At 32.7% G+C, this 22179-nt stretch overlaps 1 protein-coding gene across 2 annotated transcripts; it reads right to left on the bottom strand.

The window, feature by feature from the left end:
• Window positions 1-3656: 3656 nt before the first annotated feature.
• LOC126743604 (uncharacterized) lies at window positions 3657-21340 on the bottom strand. 2 transcript variants are annotated; one of them, XM_050450772.1, is made up of 7 exons: window positions 21056-21340; window positions 16537-16690; window positions 15866-16474; window positions 15685-15810; window positions 9731-9912; window positions 9440-9677; window positions 3657-4954 (listed from the first exon to the last, which is right to left on the bottom strand). In XM_050450772.1, exons 1-7 carry the CDS (start codon window positions 21193-21195, stop codon window positions 4457-4459), a joined length of 1947 nt encoding a protein of 648 aa, XP_050306729.1. In that variant the 5' UTR covers window positions 21196-21340; the 3' UTR covers window positions 3657-4456. The 2 variants fall into 2 exon arrangements, with proteins under 2 accessions (XP_050306729.1, XP_050306730.1); XM_050450773.1 differs by lacking the exon at window positions 21056-21340 and adding an exon at window positions 17507-17663.
• Between the last annotated feature and the right edge of the window lie 839 nt (window positions 21341-22179).

Genomic DNA, 22179 nt, shown 5'->3' with positions numbered 1-22179 from the left:
AAAGTTTAACAAGATAATCACATATTCAACAAAATTAAATTAACTGCAATATACCTACTAACTATAACTTAAAACACATGGGTCTTAATCCCAAGAGTAATGATCCACCAAGAAATTTATATCGCACATGACTGTGACAGATCCGATTAAATATAGCGCATATTGTATATAGTGGCGATTTCAACAGGATGTTAGTATGAGGCCTTGGCAGAAAGAATGTTAGGGGATGTTTAGCATTAAGCCTAGGCACCATGAAACGTATACCAGAAAGAAGTACAGGACTATCGATGAATTCATTCAGTAACCCATGCAGGAATTTTACAGAGAAGATCAATCTTCTGAGATGTAATGGATGTAGATTGAAGCGTTCCAATGTTGCCGTAGATCAAACCCTCTTACCGGATATATACCATCCTGCCTGCCTGAAGGCCAAAAACTTAGCAAATTTACGCTGAACAGATTCAAGGAGACCAACATGATTCTGATAGAGCGGGTTCCATATAATGCAGCCAAACTCCAGTATTGATCTCACAAAGCAACAGAAAAGCAGTCTTAATGTAGATTCCAAAGTAAAACTCAGAGAGCTTCTAATTATGAACCCAAGCCTTTTCAGGGCTGACTTGACTATGTTGTTGAAGTGTGGAACGAATGTAAATTCAGAGTCAAAGGTGATACCAAGATCAGTAATTTGCTCTAAACTACTCAAAATAGTATCATTAATAAAGTAATTAAAATTTAAGGGTGTTTTTGATCTAGAGTAACTGACCACACTACATTTAGCCGCATTCAAGCCTAACCTGCTAACAGCGCACCATACCTCCAATGTATTTAGACAGTTCTGAAGAAAAACACAATCCTCCAAACCATATACATTTAAATATAGCTTCAAATCATCGGCAAAAGCCAGCCTATGACAAGTGAGTGACTCAATCAAGTCATTTATAAAAAAACTAAACAGGAGCAGACCCAGGTTCGAGCCCTGTGGCACACCCGACGTTACTTTAAAAAATTTCGATTTAAAGCCCTCATATTCAACATATTGAGATCTACCAATCAAGTAGGAATGAAATAAATTAAATAATCTCCCTGAAAAACCATACTGAGTTAATTTATGCAGCAAAATATAGTGATCTATCCGATCAAAGGCGTTTTGGAAGTCGGTATAAATAACATCGACTTGAGTATTAACATCAAGTGATTCACAGATGTGGCTAGACAGACAGAATAAGTTAGTAACACAAGATTCGCCCGCTAAAAAATCCATGCTGGTTTACAGAGATGAGTTCTTTTGCGTGACTAAATAGCGACCGATTCAGGATAATTTCGAAAATTTTTGAGAAGTTACAGAGTAATGAGATTGGCCTGTAGTTCACGATTGAGGTATTATTTTAGCAGTCTTCCAAATTTCGGGAATTTGTTCTGTTGACAGTATTAACTTGAAAATGTAGCGGTACTTGCAATTTCTACAGTTTAAACTTATCCCTGCTTTAGTTGTTTTATTCCCTGATTCACAAAACCTACCAAGTAACGAGATATGGTTTCAACAAGACGGGACACCTCCTCACTTTGCCATTGCCGTTCGACAATTTCTTGATGCAACTTCTAACAGATGGTTTGGACGAAGAGGACCGATTGAGTGGCCATCAAGGTCACCGGATATAACCCTATAAGATTTTTTCTTATGGGGCTATTTAAAGTCCAAAGTTTATATTATGAATAGGCCAAATAATTTTTATTTTAAAGTAAATAATTCGACAAAAAATTAGATTAATCGATCTACAAGTGATTAAAAATGTGCAATTGGAAGTTAATTACCGACTTCAAAAATGCATTGAAGTAAATGGACAACAAATTGAACATCAGTTGCAATAAATATTGTATACATCAGGGCCGTATCTAGGGGGGGGTTTTGGGGGTTCAACCCCCCCCCCCCCGAAAATCTTATAACGTAAAACAAAATTGAAACGACTGGTAACTATAACTCTTTTTTTTAAATTTACTTTTTAAAGTTTTAAAGGTGTCCAGGCTATAATTAGAGAAAAATACCCAGCAGCAATATATGTGCACTGTAGTGCTCATTCTTTAAATTTAGCTCTTGCCCATTCCTGTAAGGTTCAGAGTATCAGAAAGTGTATTGAAACAATAAAATCTATTGCAAATTTTATAAAAATATCAGCTATGCGCACTGAGATATTAAAAAATAAAATTAAAGAACATGTTCCAAATAGTAAATGGAGTAAGTTAACATCCATGTGTGAAACTCGGTGGGTGGAAAATCATGATGGACTAATTAGGTTTAATGAAGTGTTTAAACCCATTATTGAAACATTAGAAGAACTAAAACAAGTAAGAGACATCGAAACTTCTTCAAAAGCTTTGCAGTTCCTTCGAGATATTATGACCAGTGAGTTTATTATCAGTATGTTAACAGCCTCCACTTTATTTGCTTTTACTCTACCGTTATGCAGAATTCTCCAGACTGTATATTTTGATCTATTTAGCGCTGTTGAGAATTTGAATACTGTTATTAGTCAGGTCAGGAATATGAGACTGAATATAGATCAAGAATTCAAAAATATTTGTAAAAAATCTGAAGCTATTATAAAGTCTATAGATGATGAAGAATGCATAAAAATACCTAGAATAGTTTCACGACAGCAGAATCGTTCTAATGCCATGGTAGCTACTGCAGAGGAATATTTTCGAATCACAGTTGCAATTCCTTTTTTTGATCAATTTATAGAAGAACTGATGAAAATCTGCAGGATTTGCAAATCACGAAAAATCACTTTCATTGTTATATTGTCTAGTACCAAATATGTGCGAAGCACACATAGTAAAAATGGAAGACTTGTTACCATATGAGGAATTTTTGGACCTAGATACGTTATCTGCAGAACTACAGTTGTGGAAACAAAAATGGATTAAGCTGCCTCAAGCAGAAAGGCCAAAAAATGCTCTTGATGCATTATCAGCATGTAATTCATCTTTGTTTCCCAATATTCATACTGTGTTGCAAATTCTGGCTACGTTGCCTGTATCTACAGCCTCATCAGAACGATCATTTTCATCGCTAAGGCGTTTAAAAGACTATTTGCGCAATTCAACTGGTCAGGAGCGGCTAACAGGACTTGCCCTTTTAAGCGTGCATAGAAATTGATACCGCAGAGGTCTTAAATCGTTTTGCGAGGGAAAAGCAAAGAAATATTCAGTTGTTATTATAATTACTATTTTTAAAATTTTAACGTTGTTAAATGTGTTTTAGTTTAAACTGGTATCTTCTTTTAGTAAAACCTATTTATAAATTAAAGTTTTTTTTATCCCTAATATCTCAAATGTCACTGGCCTAACCCCCCCCCCCCCCCCAAATTTTGGTCCAGATACGGCCCTATACATCTTAATAAATGTTTCATTTAAAAAAATATGTTGACGCCATATTTTCTACTTGACGTACCTTGTATTGTGCAGAAAATTGTTTCTATACAATAAATTGACCTATCTGAAAGTAAGACCTGGCCAATCTGATGTACCTACCGTAGGCCGAGAGAAAGGAAAAAAAATTGAAGCAATTCTTTTGTTGCAGAAAATGACGATCTTGTATAGCTGTTGAATAATGATGAAATAAATAACAAAAACATATGAAAAGAATCTATAAATAGGTAAAAACTATTTTCCTTTATTCACAAAAACGGTTAACGTAAAGTCACTGGCCAAATGTGTAATCACATTTTTACATAGTACCTAAACAAATTTTCACAGATCTATTTGCAATTCTAGCAAATTGACTAGGCGTTTCAAAACTACAATTAGACGGTTTACCACTAACAATAATTCGTTTTTTACAAAAAAAAAGCTTTATAGTATATTATGCGGCAACAGTTTTAAAGAAAAAGACGTTTAGTGTCTTTTTCTTTGGAAAATGTGCGTTTTTTAGCCCATTTATTCCAAAAATATAGGCTTTAGAGAGGCTTACGAGCCATTAAAATTAATAAATCGGTTCAATATTTATTGCGGTAATTCCCAGAAAATTAGCGAGACTTAATTTTACACACAGAGATTCAATTTGACTAGCTTCAAAAATTTTCTTATTAAATAAATATATAAATACATCAATTGTAGATTCTGGAGATTGCACCTTCGAGTTTTTGGAAAACTGCTAATGGTTTTTCACAAAAATATAAAAACATGTCTTAAATTTAGCAAACATGGCCAATTTCTGCCTTGGGTGCCGACATATGTAAACATGCAACAGAAAACAGAAAAGCCTAAGTTAAAAAGACATGACCATAAAAATTCATGACTACACTTGTGCTGGTCCTGAGAGGGAAACTGCATATTCTTAATTTGGGACGTTCTTTTTAACTTGAGGTTTATATTTCTTATTGCAAGTCAATCCATTAATTTCCGCACCCAAGAATTCCATAAATGAATGCAGTTCTCTTAAAGTCACTCTAATTTAAACTTTCGACCCTTTACAAAAACAATATTTCCTTAAATGAGGCAAATTCGGTTCCACACAGGTAGCTTGCGCCTTATACATATTTATCCTACTGATGTCACTAATCTTTAAATCGATCCGGTCACTATCCAAATTATGGCTGAGCGAAGCCTCGAAAATCGAATTGCCCGGCGTCAGAGACAACTTAATTTGATAAAGATTCTCTTTGACACGCATCTTCGCCGACATATCGGCGATAAAACCGTCAATGTCCGCGTTATGGTTGAATTTCAAAAATTTTTTATTCGGCGCCAGTTTGGTGATCCAGAATAGGTCCCTGATAAACAGTTCTTCGCAAATATTTCTATAATCGGCGGTGATGTTATTGACGGTTTTTAAGAAGTGTTTAGTTAATCTGCCGGTGATTGGATCCGTTAACGGAACGTTTTCCCACTCCAAGCAGGCGCACCAGTGCGGTTCGATGAAGGCGTGTGCACAAGATCTTTCTTGTGGGATCTGAAAATTGAAAATTACAAATTTTAGACTCGCGTAGATGCGATATTAATAGGGGAGCGGTTTCTAGGTTGGAACGGGTTAGGTTATTCATCGATAAATTTAAAACGAGTACATATTTTCCAAATCCATTAATACTGTTTGAAAGCTAGACTCAGATACTTTATATGTGATGAAATTGTTTTATATAATTTTTGTATCTTAAATTTTTAAGCCTCTATCTAACCAGTCCTATACATATAGGTCCGAGAGCAAGTTCGTCATTTCTCAGGTATTCAAGAATCTGACCAACAATAGCCGTTTGGGTTGATTTACCTTTAGACAAATCATGTTGGTGCCGGTGTGACTAAAGAGGTTATAACAATCAAACAAATCAATCAACCTAATGCTCACTGGCATTTCAAACATTTTGAGTCCCCTTTATAACAAGGGCTAATAAGAGCTATTTTAAAGTTTTCTGGGAATTTTCCATCTTTAAAGGAGTTATATTGCATAAAACATATTTTAAGTCTAATGCTGCTTTTTTTATAACACTAGTGGGTATTTCATCTATACCGTTAGTTTTGTTTTTTTGTTGGTGCTATTTAGGGATGTGAGCAAATTTTGCTGACACGGTCACGTCACGGTCATATTGAAAATGACGGTCACGTCATTTATTTTTATGACACCATCGTCATTTATTTTTTATCAATTAAAATCTTACTGTCGCAAAAATAAATGACGGTCATAAAAAATAAACGACCGTCATTAAAAAAAATGACAGTCACAAAAAATAAATTACTGTCACAAAAATATCAGCTGATTTTCAATGTTTACTGCTTAAGACAAGCTGCAACCTGCTTATTACATTGGCTTGGCTGGCTTGCTTGCTTCTTCTCGCGATCGGCGCGTCAATTCAGTTGTTCGGCGGCATTAGTAACCTTTACAATAAGAGCTATTTTATATTTTCAAAGTTTTTTCCTGTGCCTATTTATTTTTTGTTGTGTTTTGTTTTTTAAACATCAAGAAAATGGGTAGAACTAAAAGTATTGTATATAAATATTTTAATACTCTAAATAAGCCAGGACAGAAATTGAAATGTTACGAGTGTAAATTTTGTAAAAAACAGGTTGCACACCATGCAACTACAATGGGCTTACATCTTGTTACATGTGAAATGTGCCCTGACAATGTTAAAGTAATGTTAAAAAGTGAACTAAAGCTGAATGAGTCAGAAAAATCAAACAAGAGGAAACTGGATGTGTCGGTGGCTAAATCAGCAGAACAGCAAGCAGAGTTAGAAGAGGTAAGGAACAGTTCATCGGCATCGGGGCCTTCGGTATCTAAAGTCCAGAGAATGGGTAGTCGTAGTCAATGTAGCTCAATTAGTACCGTAAGTACTCTAAGCAGTTTTATTGACAACATTAAACCCGACGATCAAGATGAAATTTGGTTGATGCTAGCAAAGGCAATTTATGCTACAGGTCTGCCCTTAAATATAACAGAAAATATATATTGGATAGACCTTTTTAAAAAAATCAGATCGTCCTTGACGTTGCCTTCACGTTTTGTTTTATCAAATTCGCTTTTAAATGCTGTATTTAATCAAGTTGAAATCGAAGTGACAGATAATTTAACAAATGCTAAAATCCTGGGCATTCAATGTGATGCATGGACAAACATAAGGAATGAGAGCATAATTAATTTTGTTATAACCACACCCCAACCTGTTTTTTACAAATCATTGTCTACTGAAGAAAGTAGACATACAGGTGAGTACATGGAAGATCAAATAGAAATGGTATACAATGAGGTGGGAATTAACAAAATAATCGGCTTTTGCTCAGACAATGCCGCTAATATGAAGAAATCTTGGGATTTGCTACAAAGTAGATATCCAGACAACCAATTTCATTTTACGGTGGCGCAGCACATACACTTAATTTATTGGTTACTGATATAATGAAATTAAAGACCACAGAAACTCTTCTTAATGCCTCGAAGTCCATAATAAAGGCAATAAAAAATAAATCGGTTTTAACTTCTGCATTTAAAAGAATTTCAAAGGAAAAGCAAAAAGGTGACTGCACCCTTAAACTTCCAGTAGCAACAAGATGGGCTTCCATAGTTACAAGTTTTGAGAGCCTACAAAAAAACAAAAGCACTCTTCAAGCAATAGCAATCACAGAAGAGTATCAGACATTGCTCGAAAAAAGGAATAAACATGATATTCTTGATGATATCTTCTGGACGAAAATCGAACTTTTTTTAACTTTATTACAACCAATAAAAAAATGGATTTTGCGTTTGGAGTCAGACAAGTGCAACATTAGTGAAGTAGCTGTTGCATTTTATAAAATTGCTATTGTTTTTGAAAACTAATTGTCTACCTCGCCCTTATTGAAGCTGGAGGAAAAAAAAGTAACAGAAAGTCTACTTGAAAGGCAACAGATGTGCCTTAGAGAAATACACTTTGCTGCAAACATTTTGGATCCTCGATATAAAGGTAACTTTTTTTGATACTTAAACAAAACTCAATACCTAAAAAAATGAATAAACTTAACGTAACTTAACTTTAATATGTAGTTAAGTATACTTTTATACTTATAATTAAATTATAAGTTAATAATTTTTTTTTGTTTTTTATGAAAGCAACTATCACAAAAGGAAATTGTAGGTGGGTTAACTTACATCCATTCTGTTGCCATGTACTTAGATTATGTTGATGATAGCAAAGTACTTGAAAATTTAGCCGCCTATAGGAGCAGTGAAGGTTTTTGGAACATTTTACCTTTGATATACTGGGAAGGTATTTGTACTGAAATTCCACTTCGACATGTGGCAGAAGCTGTACTTGGCATGCCAGCTACTTCAGCAGCTACTGAGAGAACTTTCAGTTCTTATGGATTTATACATTCTAAAACTAGGAATCGTCTAACAACAAAAAGAGCTGGTATGCTAACTTATATACATCACAATCTAAAACTATTTTCTCATAAAAGCGTTAAACCGAGCAAAGATATAAGTTTCGGATTAGGATTAGTTGACAAGGAGAGACATGTCAGACATGTATATTGTAGGATAGAATAAAATCGTTTAGGTATTAACATTATTATTTTTATTTTAAGAAATATAGAAAAAACAGTATTATTCTAGAAACTATTCCCGATGCCGATGAGGAACCGTCTGGACCGTCAAAATCACCATTACCCTCTACCTCCACCTCTAAAACCTTACTTGATAACGGAAATGAACATGTAAGCTGTACCAGTGACCAAGAAGGTAGTACCACTGACGAAAGCATTAGTCTTATTGAAGAGTTGGAAGGTATACTTTCCAAATCTCAAAATGAACTTGATATTAGCTTCAGTGATATCTATAATTATGAGACTGAAGAAGAAGAAGAAAATTACGAATTTTAGTTAAATCCAGTTTTATTACTTTTATTACCTACCTTTATAAGGATTTAGTTTGAATTTACATATTTATGATACTTTTTAATAATACAACTTTGTTTTATTTATAAATATTTTTATTATGAGAATTTAATGTTTTGTTTTACGTTGTATTATATTTTTTTGTTTGAAATGTGTGTTTTTATTGCTATAATAAGTACCTAGTCTGATATTGAAAATCAGAAAATATAAATGACAAAAATTACAAAAATGAACAATAAATGACCGTCATTTTATCACAAAAATAAATGACCGTCATTTTACATCCCTAGCTATTTCACAAAGTTCCTTTTGTGTAACGAACCACATGCCTTTAACTTTATCAAAAGTTTTTCTACGACTCTCATAATCATTCTTTTTTTCGTGAATATACATTTGTTTATATGCCTGACGGTAGCTTAAAAGAGTTACTAAAATATCTAATCTACGCTTATAATTTGTAATATTTAATGTTTTCTAGTTTCTTAGCACAGTTTTCTGTTGAAAACTATAATTAAAAAGACTTTTAAACACATTCATAGAGGAATAGCGGAGTGGTTATTTTTCACCTCTCCAGTGCCAGAAAAACATAATTGATTTTCCCAAAGATTTAGGCAAATTTAAATAATAATGCTTCTTTTCTTTAATTATTATTCTAAGAAATGTTCATTACATTAAATAATCTGGGTGCTTTTGAGAAAGTAACTGGATTTGGATAAACTGAATTTTGTCTGCTTTTCTGGAAAAAAAGTTGCTCACTCATGCAATAAAAGAGTCTACATCTTATTCACATATAATCTTGAAAATTCTTTTTTTTTCACCACTAGGTCCGTAATGTAGCATTTTCGTCAATTGTCACCAAAAAATATAGATTGTTGTTTTATTGATGACCTAAGATCTCCCTCAAAGCATTTGTGCTGTCACTGAAATTTGAGGTAAACTCGAACATGTTTTAAAGTTCGAGTTTTGTTATTGTCCTTAGAGCAACCCAATAATAATCAATTTGTTATCAAACGAATAATTTAAATTCTAGCAAATTTCTTGTATATTTCGAATAATAAAGAAAAAATCTTACCTTAGTAAACAACGAAACACCTCTTTCGGTAATATCTGCCACACCGGTATAGCGCAAATGTATAACATCACGAAGTGTCGCGTATATATCAAACGGAGTCGTTAGTTTGTTCGCGTTTTCCTTAAAATTACTAAAAGCTTTAGGATATTCCCGCTCAAACCATTCGGGAAAGGCAAAGGAAAAGAACGGCAGCCGTTCCTCTTGTTTGCCCTGAACAGTATTACGCACATCTGCAAACCTAAGCATGCTTTTATGTAGTTAATAGTTTTCAAAAAAAAAAACTAGGGGTACCTGTGTCCATGATCGGCCATAACGATCAATATGGTGTTGTTTAATGCCCCGGAACTTTTAAGATCTTTTAAGAAGTTCATGGTGTCGTCGTCTGCTACTCCGATTAAATTGTAGTCATCGTGGGAGAGTTCGGCATGAAACCCGAAAAGGAATTTCGGTTTTGTTCGGTATACGCTAAAAAACTAATAGATAATAAAATAGTAGATAATAAAATATGTTACTGCTCGTAGACATAGATTTATAGTGCGAGAAGTGACAATATCCCAGTGAATAAAGATCATAGCGAGTGAACTTAATATCTCATGAACCATTATACTTGTTAGGTAAAGTTTTTTATTCTTTTCATGGTGAATAATGATCTTATCTATATATTCTGCCTTCACAGCAGTTGATGAGATCTTATCTTCGAATTATGATGCTATGTTTATTTATTTATTTACGGCATTACCATTTTACAATAAATAGACTAATTATAGCATACATATTTGGTAATAAAATAAAGATTATACAACAACTACTAAAGTGTCAATACTAAGTAATGTTCTTGATTCTCCATAACAACATTCATCTCTGTTATAGCCACATTTATAACCAATAAATCTTAGAAATTTGTTTTGCACACGTTCTGTCGCATGAACATGATTTATATAACTAGGGTTCCAGATATTTGAACGGTACTCAAGAATACTCCGAACAAGAGCACAATAGAGTATTTTTTATTGTAAAAGTCGAAAAGCCCTTGCAGATCTAAATAGAAAATTTAGCAAGAGAGCGAGAAATAATGTTTGACATATATGCTTTAAATGACAGGTTATTATCCAGTGCAACACCAAGGTCTCTTATTTTATTTACTAACAACTTTCAAATTAATTTGATTAATGGAATAATTGAAAAATATTAGTTCTTTTACTTTGGAAAATGATACTTGAGAACATTGCTTATATTGAGGTCCATATGATTTATTTTACATTTACATACATTAAAGTAATTTATGTCTTCTTGAAGAAGCATGATATCGTCGATTGTTGTCACAGGCCTGAAAATCTTGTTGTCTAGCTCATCCGCTTTACTAACATCAGCAAATCCTGGAAGAAGTTGGAACCTCGGTAAAACATGTTTGGTTTCGAGGGATCCTTGCGCCAAATTTTCAACTAGGGAATCAATACACGGAAGGAATACCGAAGTACGCTTCGCTCGATGCAGTGTGCGTACTGGCATGGCTTTTTTGACTTGATACAAATTTTGGCGCACGGATTTTACTATCGAAAAAGTCTTTGGCGATGCAGAGAAGAAGATTTGTCCGAAGAAATCATCAGCAGATTCTCAAATGTTGCGCAACGACTGTATTATTTATTTCGTAAGGTTTATACCGGAGTTGAAATCCCAAAGCTTTTCCTGAACAAATACTGACAGTGGAAGACTTAAACTTAGCGGTAGTGCACAGACCAAAAGGCCCTCGATAAAGTCACTTTTTGAATTGCAATGAAAAGACCAGATGCTATTAAAGATATATATCATGCTTTGTCAGCTATTTCCTCCAGATTGATGGCCAATGCATGTTTACTAGACTTTAATTAATAACCCTCCACAATAAAACATTACATACTGTGAGGGCCTTGCAATCTTCATTTAAGAGAAGATAATAATTATACAAAATGTTTACCAAATGAATTAATTCGCAGTTAATTGACAACTGGTTGAAATAAAGCAAATTACTATTATCTCCAAGGTAACATATTTGTTGTTTGGATATATAAACTCCAATATTAAACTCAAATCTGCAATGGGTAGCCCATGGAAAGTTTATAATCAACACAGATAAGGAAGGAAGCAGCATCCACAAAACTTTCTGTAGAGAGTGGCCAGGATAAGACACTCGCACTATAGCCATTCATTATGAAACTTTTAGAGGCTGTTAAACGGACTAAAAAATTGTTTCAACAAACCACTTGGTGCGTCAATATCTAAATGGAGATCCTGTCCCTACAGAGGCATATACAGGGTTTTTCATAATTAGTCGGACAAACTTCGGGGGAGTTGTAGAGGGCCTCAAAATAAGAAAGTTTGCGCCATAAACTCCTATCCGAAAATGATTAGATTTTGAGATATAGGGTGATAAAATGTTAAGGACATTTTTTATTTTTAACATTAACAAACGCAAAAATTTACTTTCTGGTACCAAATTCCACATTAAAAGCAAGTAATTTTTATCCTTGTAATAAATACCGTAAATGTTATCAAACGTATGAAACTAAAAATTGTAATTATAACGATAAATAAATTTCGGACAATGGATTTTATTTTTTTATGCGAAAACGGTACGTCGACGAAAGCAGGAGACGAAAGCCAGGAGACGAAATTTTTACTCTAAATTAAATGAGGATTTGTGGCGTGACCATTTTTTTTCAAAGAGTTCACTACGTTCTAGGCCGCATGGACGCCATTGGTAAAATAAAAAACTAAATGATATATTAAACTTATTAAAGTATTAGATTTTCAAAAAAATATCTACATTATGTCAAATTTATCGGGAGAAATAAGATTTCTTCTTAAACGTTGATCACCCTGTATCTCAAAATCTAATGATTTTCAGACAGGGGTTTATTGCACAAACTTGCTTATTTTGAGGCCCTCTACAATCCCTCCAAGTTTGTCTCACTAATTATGAAACACCCTAAATATCGTCCATCCATAAGAAAGGGAATAAACAGGAATGTTCAAACTACAGAGGTATATCTGTAGCCAGTACCATGAGTCGTCTGTAAGGGAGAATTATCCGAGATCTCATTGAACAGGAATATATGAACAAAGAAGATTTAGGACAGGCAGGATTTCGTGATAAAAGAACGTGTACGTATAACATCTTCTATTAAAAGCAATTTGTAGAAAAAAGATCAACCAAGAGTCCCATCTTATGTTCATAGATCTCCAAAAAGCCACCCAAATCATGATTTTCAAATTCACTTGCCTGAATTGATAATTACAAGTAAAAACAGATGGAACAAATATAGAAACAAATTAAACTCATATTAAGGAAAGATAAAAAGATATAGGCCGCAGGTCAGAAATAACTTGAAAGGAGAAAACAAATATACAATAATCCAAATTACTCACAGAGCACTATTAAGGAATTTAGCAACTTCATTATGAGCTTTCTCCTAAAGCAAAAGTTTTACTCCCCTCCTAAACCCTTTGTAGATATTCGAGGACCTAATGCTTAAGGGAAGATGATTAAAGGCTTTCTTAGCAAAGTAAATAAAATACTTTTTCACCAAAGTACTCCTAAGAATCATTAATCGAATATTATTGACTTGCCTTACAAGTGAAATGGAATGATTTTTATAGACTAGGCAAACACTGGATTACGCTTCTTCCTGGGTATTATTAGAATTAGCAATTTTGTTAATAAAGTAATTCTTCTTCGCCTGTTTAATGACTTTTTTTACAGATATTTAAACATAGTATTAATAATGCTAGAAAGCTCTAATCCTCCAGCCTTTTTTGTCTTTTTTCTTTATCTTTAATTGAAGAAAGCCAAATTAAAGTTAACAGACAGTACACTGTTGAAGGATTCCTGTAGATTCCCACAACCCGGAGCGAACCCCAAACAGCTTCCTCACCTAGATTTCCAAATTTAATAAAGTTTAAGTTTTTTTTCGCAAAATAATCGACTCCGATATCTGGCAGATGGTTGAGAAACCAAGGTTAAATCAAACCCCGGCCAGCCAGCCTTATTATGATCAGAAATTGATGCAGTTATTAGTTCAGAAACTCAAATACAAACTACTGCAATAGGCTATAGAAACTTCAAAAACTCGTTCAACAATCAAATGATCACATTTATTTACACTAATAAAATTAATCTATCCTCCGCCTCCCTGCGCACTAACAGCAGCGTACCTCCATAAATTAAACTAGATCTGTTAAACTTAGAAAAAACAATGTAGTTGGATAATAAAGCTGATAAGATGATTCGGAGTATATATATCATCAGATTTTTTTCTGATAGACTGAATATTTGGCAGATAAATAGATAACAGATCAGAGGAAAAATTTAGTCTCAAAAAAGTGAGTGAAGGAATTCACAAGATAGTGAAGCTTAAGATATTATTACCTGTGATATCAAAATCATAAGCATGATTAGATTCCAATATTTTATAAAGATCTATGTTATTATTATAAAATATTCTAAAAAGTGATTGGTTGCTATTAGATAAAATATTAAAGTTAAGTAATGTAGCCCACATAATAAGGGCTAGTCATCACTAAAGGATTAATATATATTTTTAATTATTAGAGAATTACGTAAATATAGAGTGGAGAACAAACACCATGTAAACACAAAACAACCAAATCAGTATTTTAAAAGTCATCAACCAGTGACGAAGCAGTCCCAGCAAGTTCCAAATTGACACATCCAAGTTTCAGAAAGCATTGGACATTGTAGATATTAACAAAATGTAGACATAGATGCTTTTGAAAAACAGGAAGCAACAAAGCAACGGTTGTCAATAACAATGGTATGCGATAATTTTGAAAAATGCCCTCTGACCTGTATGACCCATCCTCAATAAGTAATTTTCTTTTTCCGCTTCAAGAACTTTTCTCACAGCATTTCCTTATTTAAATTTTCTGAAGCTGCAACATTCCTCTGAAGCGAATTTAAGGTTAAGGGCAGCATTTTCTTTCTCAATGGCAGTCAGGTTTATTATCAGTTTTTCTTTATTTAAGGAATTCAATTCATTTAGTTTGACAGCGAGATCATGCTTCTCCTTTTCCAAGGATGTAACTAAAACATGTAGTTCTTTCTCTTTTACTTGTAGGTTGGAAATTTCGATAGAGTTCCTTGTTTTTTTTTTTAGTAAGCAAATCAATACAAGAATATATTTCTCCTGAGCCTAACAAATTCCTTATCCTTTATTTCATTGAATAATTCAGTAATTTTTAATTCATAGCTCTTTATAGTGTTTTCCTCCACATTAAAACTTTCTTGACACGACGACACAACGATCCCCACAGCTTTATAGTCTAAGAAAGTCGTTCCAAGCACCTGAGATGAAAGATTGACTTACATAAAATGCAACAATAGTTTAAGAAATCCCTTTTCTGGCAGCATTTGAAGTTACGACTCATTGTAACTTTTGCATGTAAACTTAAGTGTACAAATAGCTTAATTTAACTAGTAAAAATCGGTAATAAGTTGTAGAGCAAGCTCTGTACCAATGGAAAAGAAAGTGTAACGGGATGGGCATCAACATCGGAGACACTTGCTATTATACTCTACAATTTACTGACGACCAAGTTAGCATAACGAACGATAAAGACGATTTACAATATATGGCACGAAAAATGCAGGAAGATTATAATAACTGAATCCTAGAAATCAATATACAGAAAACGAAATATCTCCCTATAGCAGCAGAACCACCTAACATCCAATGAGATATAGATGAAGTAACTAGTTGCAACACGTATTCTTGGAGTGGAGTTTGACTCGTCTGGAAAAATGGTGTATGATAAACGAAATTGGGAAACAACGTAAATACAACATATTTGAAACATTCCTTGAAAGCAGTTTATGTTATAGAGCAGAGACATGGAGAATAACGGGACAAAATCGAAGAAAACTTCCACAAAGGCGACTCAAATTGATGTTCTTAGGAGATCACCGGGTATATCAACAAAAGATAGAATCCGAAATTACGACGTACGACAACAAATGGGAATAGATTGTTCGATAATGACAGACATAGAGCAAAAACAGTTTATGTGGTACGGATATGTCCAAAGGAAAAAAGACTGCTCAAAATTGCTATGAAATGGGTACCACCAAATCGCAGAAAACGAGGGAGACCAGCATTTTTAACTGAAGCTAACGAAAACTGACTTGAATATAAAAAGATACCTATCTAAAAGAACGCAAATAAAATATTTATTTTTTTTAAACTACTTACATCTTTGATCATATTAAGCATTACTTGATGTCTTGGTATTTCACCAGTACATAACCTTGGCCATTTAGATTGTTCCCCTAAGTTAGCCAAATAGTATGGTCTCATGTAATGATCTGTAGGTGCAGCCTGAAAGAGACAAACATTTATAGCAGCTAACAAGACCAAGGCTAGCTATACAAACCTTAAATCCATTAAGCCTATAAGTAAAAGTGCCAATATTAGGCATATCTTCAAAAAACGCAGTAACATAACCAACTTTTTTGTAATCATTCCATACAAAAGGATAAGTGTTGAGATAATGGGTGTTTTTCAAGCGTTTCCTGGTGTCAGGCAACTCAAGTTCAGTCTGTCCGGTAAGTATCGGTATTAAGGCTTGGGGTGTTCCATCGCCCACAATATTATACCCTTCTAAAACGATACTTCTTAATTCTTGAGTCAAGTACTCGTAGCTCTTTGGCAGTTTTCTTCTAAAAGCATTTCGAGATAACGAATCGTATCCGAACATTAGCACGTTCATTCTTAACGCTCTGTCAGGCATTTCTTCCCAGCTAGTGTTGTCCCATATATCATTATCTAGTCGGATTCCTGTTAGTGTGGCAGACCATTTTTTATCCGAAGAATAGCATGAAACTCTCACCACGTCGCTCTTCTCAAGCTTGTAATATTCAGTTGATAAAGTGGTTTCACCGTCAGTTAGCTCGTGATCGTTGACCCTTAGTATGTCAGTAAATGAACATTTGATGGGGCCATGTTTTCGAATTGCCGCAGCCTGTATAACACATTCGGAACCCTATTCGATTTATTGTATATTATAGTGGATGTATTATATAAAAACTAAAATTTGTTTCTTACCCTACATTTTACCCAATCCATACCTGACTTGGCACAATTTATAGGTGGTACAGGTTTCACAAACTTCATAATTTCTGGACTGTAGAGCTCGAGCTTTGGTTGCCTACAGGCAATTTTGTTAGCTTCATTTTTGACATCTTCAGATATTTTCTGTCTATAAAGAGTATACATGTATAATGGTTTTTTATTATACAACAAAGTTAAGGCTTGTGCTTTTTTTAATATTTTTCTGAGCAAATTTTCACTATTCTTGGGAATATTATAAACACAAAATATTTGAAATATTCTTAAAAGGGATTTAGACAAAGAAAATCATATAAGAAGGTTTCTTGTACATCAAAAAATTTCGAGAGCTTTGAGTTGAGACAATTTTGACAGCCAAGGTCATTAAATTTTAAATTTCAAAAATCACAACACAATTGCATATAATTGAGAAACCACTTAAAATTATACATTTTATTTAATTGTATCAAATAGATAGATAGGATTCCTGAGAATGGGATCAAATGATAAACCTTCTAAATAATTTCATGTAATTGTCATTGTTCAGATAATATTCTAAGTAGCAATTTAATAATTTTGAAAATCAGTACACAGGCCCATTATGAGTGAAATGAGTATTTCAAAATTTGCAATCTTTAATTTAGAACATCTGCAGAACAATACCAGGATTTACCTGTAGTTTGGAGTATAGAATATAAAAAGACGAAAACCTGACAAAAATTTACAATACCTATGTATATACAGAGAAACACTGTACCTACATATGGTCACTTTATCCTTATATCCTATATGTCACAATATGCCACATATATTTGTACCATAGTGTCTACCCAACAATCATCTCTATATGTCGTTGATTGCTTCAACTACATACTGAGATTAAAAAATTATGCAACATGCTAATTATTATACATATTTAATTTATCAAAGTTAATAAAACTAATTAGTATAATAAAATATTACTTACAATCTAAGATGACGATCGAGATCATCAATCGGTAAATTATGATGCCATAGAAATAAGAAGAGACCGATACCAGCAATTACGGAAAATATCAAAATGTTTCTTTTTAAATGAAACAGCATAGTTTTTAATGCAAAAGCCACACTATGCAAAAACCGAGGTGTGCTCTGTAAGGCATGTTATCAAACTTTACTATTGTTATGAACAATTAAAGTTATATTTAATGAAAAAATGGGTAATAAAAATATTAAGTACGATTTTCTTTTGCCTCATTTAATTTGTAAATTATTTCTATTTATTTATGCACAAATGTCTATCCAAGCATTTATTTTTCAGTAAGTAAAAGCTACATTTCAGTCACATAAATTAATGTTATATTCATAGTTCATGTTACTCTCACAAACGGTTTAAAACGGAACTTACCGAAGTAAAAAATGAAATCAAACGCCTAAACAAACCATAAATCATCTGGAGCTGATGGGATATCTTCGAGGTTGTTACTCTTTTTGCCTGATTCAGCCTTAAATGCTTTAGTTTCTGCCATAAACAATTCTTTACATATTGGCATTTTTCCTTCATGTTTAAAAGAGGCAGTGGTTATCCCTCGTCCCATTTCTATTTTGTCTATCCTCTCTAAGATAGTTGAAAAACTTGCAAAAAGCAGAATTTTGTCCTTTTTACATCATAATGGCATTTTGTCTGCAAATCAGTTTGGGATTTCAAGCCGGTAAAGGGACTCATGATGCTGTTTTTAGCTTTTTGGAGAGCGTCTATGTGTCCTTGAATTCTGGAGAGTCATCGGCGGCAGTGTTTTGTGATCTATTCAAAGCATTTGACTGTGTGGATCATGTAATACTGTTATCTAAGCTCGATAAATATGATTTTAGGGGCGTAGCGTTGCGATGGCTTGAGTCCTATTTATCAAATCGTACTCAGAAGGTTACAGTGTCTGGGCGTTTGTCTGCTTCTAGATCCCTAAAATGCGGCGTTCCCGTTCGTGGATGACTTGAGTTCATTGAAACTGCAGGGCAAGGTGGTTCAGTTTGCTGATGATACCACCATACTATGGAGCCATAAAAATTCTGATTATATTAAGACTTGTATCCTTGAAGACCTTCAGATTTTATCAGGGTGGTGTGCTTCCAACAGGCTCGTGTTTAATGTAAGAAAGACGTCTATTATGGGGTTTAAGTGCGATGTTCAGGGTCTGATGTTTGATGAAAATTCCCTCTTGCAGAATAAAGAGTGCTGCAAGTTTCTAGGAATTACCATTGATGGTCGCCTTCAGTTTGAAGATCATACTTTACATATAGCTGAGAAATTATCTTCTGGATGTTTTGCAGTAAGAATGGCAAAACAAGAGCTGGGAGGGGTGGTTGCACGTTCAGTGTACTTTTCACTTATTGAATCTCATATTCGGTATGGCTTGCCTTTTTGGGGTTTAACCAATAAGGGGCTACTTAACATTGTCTTTGTTATTCAAAAAAAAACAGCTAGATACCTGTATTCTGCTAAGTTAAGAGATTCTTGCAAACCCCTCTTCATTTCTGAAACAATCCTAACTCTTTTAGCACTCTTTATCTTAGAAACAGCTGCTCTTATTCACAAAATTCCCAAACTACCCTCTGACACTAGCCATTTGACTCGTCGTGTAAATGATGTTCCCCTACCTATTCCTATGTGTTCCCTTACCAAAAACTCATTAATTTACATAAGTAAAAAAATGTACAATCATGTTCCTCTATGTATTAGACATATATTGGATGTTAAGAAATTTAAAAGAGAATTAAAGTCGCTATTGGCTAAGGCATATTATAACCTGGATGACTTTTTTAATGAAAGGTTTTAACCTTGGACATGTTGGAAAGTTTTTTTTTTTCCTTTTTTCTTCTCTAGTTTTGTCAACAAGTTTACCTTTATTTAGTAATTGATTCTTTTATTTAGTTATCTTTAGTTCAAGTATGTTCAAAAAGTTTTGTCTTCTTGTGTTTAATTTTGTTCATTGTTTTGTCAATTTTTGAAATTGTATATACAAGACATATGTCTAAAGAAATCAAGACTTAAGAACTTGCTCGATTTGAAGAATGAGTATTGAGAAATGATACATATAGATATTTGTGACATCAGTAGTCATATGTATAACAAATATGCTCATAAAATATTTACATTATTCCAGTAATTTACTAATTTATTAATTTCTTCATTTCATTTCATTGTTTTGTCAATTTTTGAAATTGTATTTTTCTAAAAATTTTTGAAATTGTATATACAAGACATATGTCTAAAGAAATCAAGACTTAAGAACTTGCTCGATTTGAAGAATGAGTATTGGGAAATGATACATATAGATATTTGTGACGTCAATACTCATATGTATAACAAATATGCTCATAAAATATTTACATTATTCCAGTAATTTACTAATTTATTAATTTCTTGCATGGCTGATGGAGAGGAATGATGTGCCTTTACTTAAATGTATATAGCATGGGTTCAAATATACTGCATGATGTATTCTAATAGGCAGAAGATAAATGTAATTATTCAAATTACAATCACTACTGTTTTTAAAATAGTATTGCATGTTTCAATATATAGAATATATTAACACCTATGCATCAATAAAAAAACCAACATGTGAACTATAGAAGAAAACATTGTTGTTGATGAACGATTCTATTACTAACTAACCTCTTTATTTAACTTTCATATGGCAGATATTACTGATAGATCAAGGGAATTTGAGACTTCGGTAACTGGACATGACAATATATCCCTTCTGATGCTTTATCATAGCAGTCCTTTTAATGATAAATATGTTTTTCATATTATTAATTCTTGCATTGAAAAAACTTATTTCCACAACAGTGGAATATTATATATATAATATTTTTACTACTAAGTGGTAATGTGGTAAGGCATTCCATAAGAATTCTGGTACTTTATATATTCAAAACCAAAGTTAAGAATCTCTTAATTAATAACCCTTTATACTCATTCGAGCAAGTTCACTATGACTTTTTAGGGATATTATGTGGTTCATGTTGTACTGTAGTTCTGTTAAGGTGCCTAGTGTTTGCTCTATTTTTATTCCTTTAATTTTGGATTATTTGATTAAATAATTACTAGATGAGTTTTATTATTGTAATTAATTGTAATACTTTTTTTCTATATTTTTTTGTTTGTGTAAGAGTTTGTACTGTTTGGCATGAATAAATAACTGGAGTGTGCCATTAAGTGTGGTTATTATAAAAAATGAGGCATAATTCGTACACACACATTATTCAAAAAAACAATTCCACACCAAATATTATTATAAATAACTGGATAATTAATAGGTATACAGAAAAAAATTAGTATTCTAATTTAAAAAATAATAATAAAATTGTTGGATAATCTATAAATGTCCCAGGAAGGGGACATTCATAAGAAAAGGAATTCATAGAAAGGGAAGGTTTAATTATTCCATAAAAATGCATTCCTAATTAATAATAATAATAATAATAATATCAATTATTATAATAAAGTAGTGTATGTAACAAAAATACTTACAATCTGAGCTGACGATCAGTTTCATTAATCAGTGAATTATGACGCCACAAAAATAAGAAGAAACCGATACCAGCTATTAAGAAAAATATGAAAATTTTCCTTTTTAAACCCAAAAGAATCATTTTTAATGGATAAACCATACTAAAAGAAACAACCGATGTGTGTTATGTAAAAACATTTCATTAGACTTTATCACTGATATTAACGCTTATAGTTGTTTTTAATAGAAAAACGGTAATAAATTGCTGTTTACGTTTTGACTGATTTAAATTGCAAATTGAAATTATTTCTTTTATTTATGTATGCAATTTCATGTTTTGGATCGATATCGAATTGTCACTACTATCGGTTCGGAGTTTTGAATTCGATATCGATATAATGGACACTTTACTATCAAGCAAATCACGTGACATGATTTTTAAAGATCGATTCGCATTTAGCGCTCACGTCTCAATCAAGAATTTTATTTTCACATTGCGCGATAAACTTTCAGTCTGGTTTAAATTAGAACCTGGATCTTGTGTTAATTAAATATAAAAAATGTTTAAAAAGTTCTCAAATGCTGATTTAGCTATTATGAGCTATTATTTACCTCAGGGCCGAGCCTAGGGTATTTGCCGCCCGGGTGCAAGAGCTAATTTTGCCGCCCCTTCTGCAGTGATTTTTATAAAAAGTATTTTAAAAAATGCTCTTACCAAAGTACAACGTTTAAAAAAAAGGGTGTAATAAAAAAATCATATTGAATTAAATTCCAAACACACATATATTAATCAATATATCAATATTATCTATACAAAAAATATACATAAAAGCATATATTATTTACTTATATAAGTATTTCTATATTAATATGTAATTACATCGATATAAACACCTAAAGAAAATATATTTTACTTACATACTAATTTAAAGAAATTAAAAAAAGTTATTAGAACCCTGGTTTAAATGCTAACATTTACTTTTCTTGCCTTTTTATATGCAAATTCCCTAATTAGGTCGGTAACATCTAAATTAGAAACAATGTCTTCCTCAATACTTATTATAATATGAAATATCGAGAATATTAAAAAAAAAATTACTTTAAAATTTATTTCTGGAGATTGGATTGGCTCATCCTTGTGTTC

This window comes from Anthonomus grandis, chromosome 13, assembly GCF_022605725.1.
Source record: "Anthonomus grandis grandis chromosome 13, icAntGran1.3, whole genome shotgun sequence".
In the NCBI taxonomy this organism is placed as follows: domain Eukaryota; kingdom Metazoa; phylum Arthropoda; class Insecta; order Coleoptera; family Curculionidae; genus Anthonomus; species Anthonomus grandis.
This window is presented reverse-complemented; position numbering and strand designations above follow the sequence as displayed.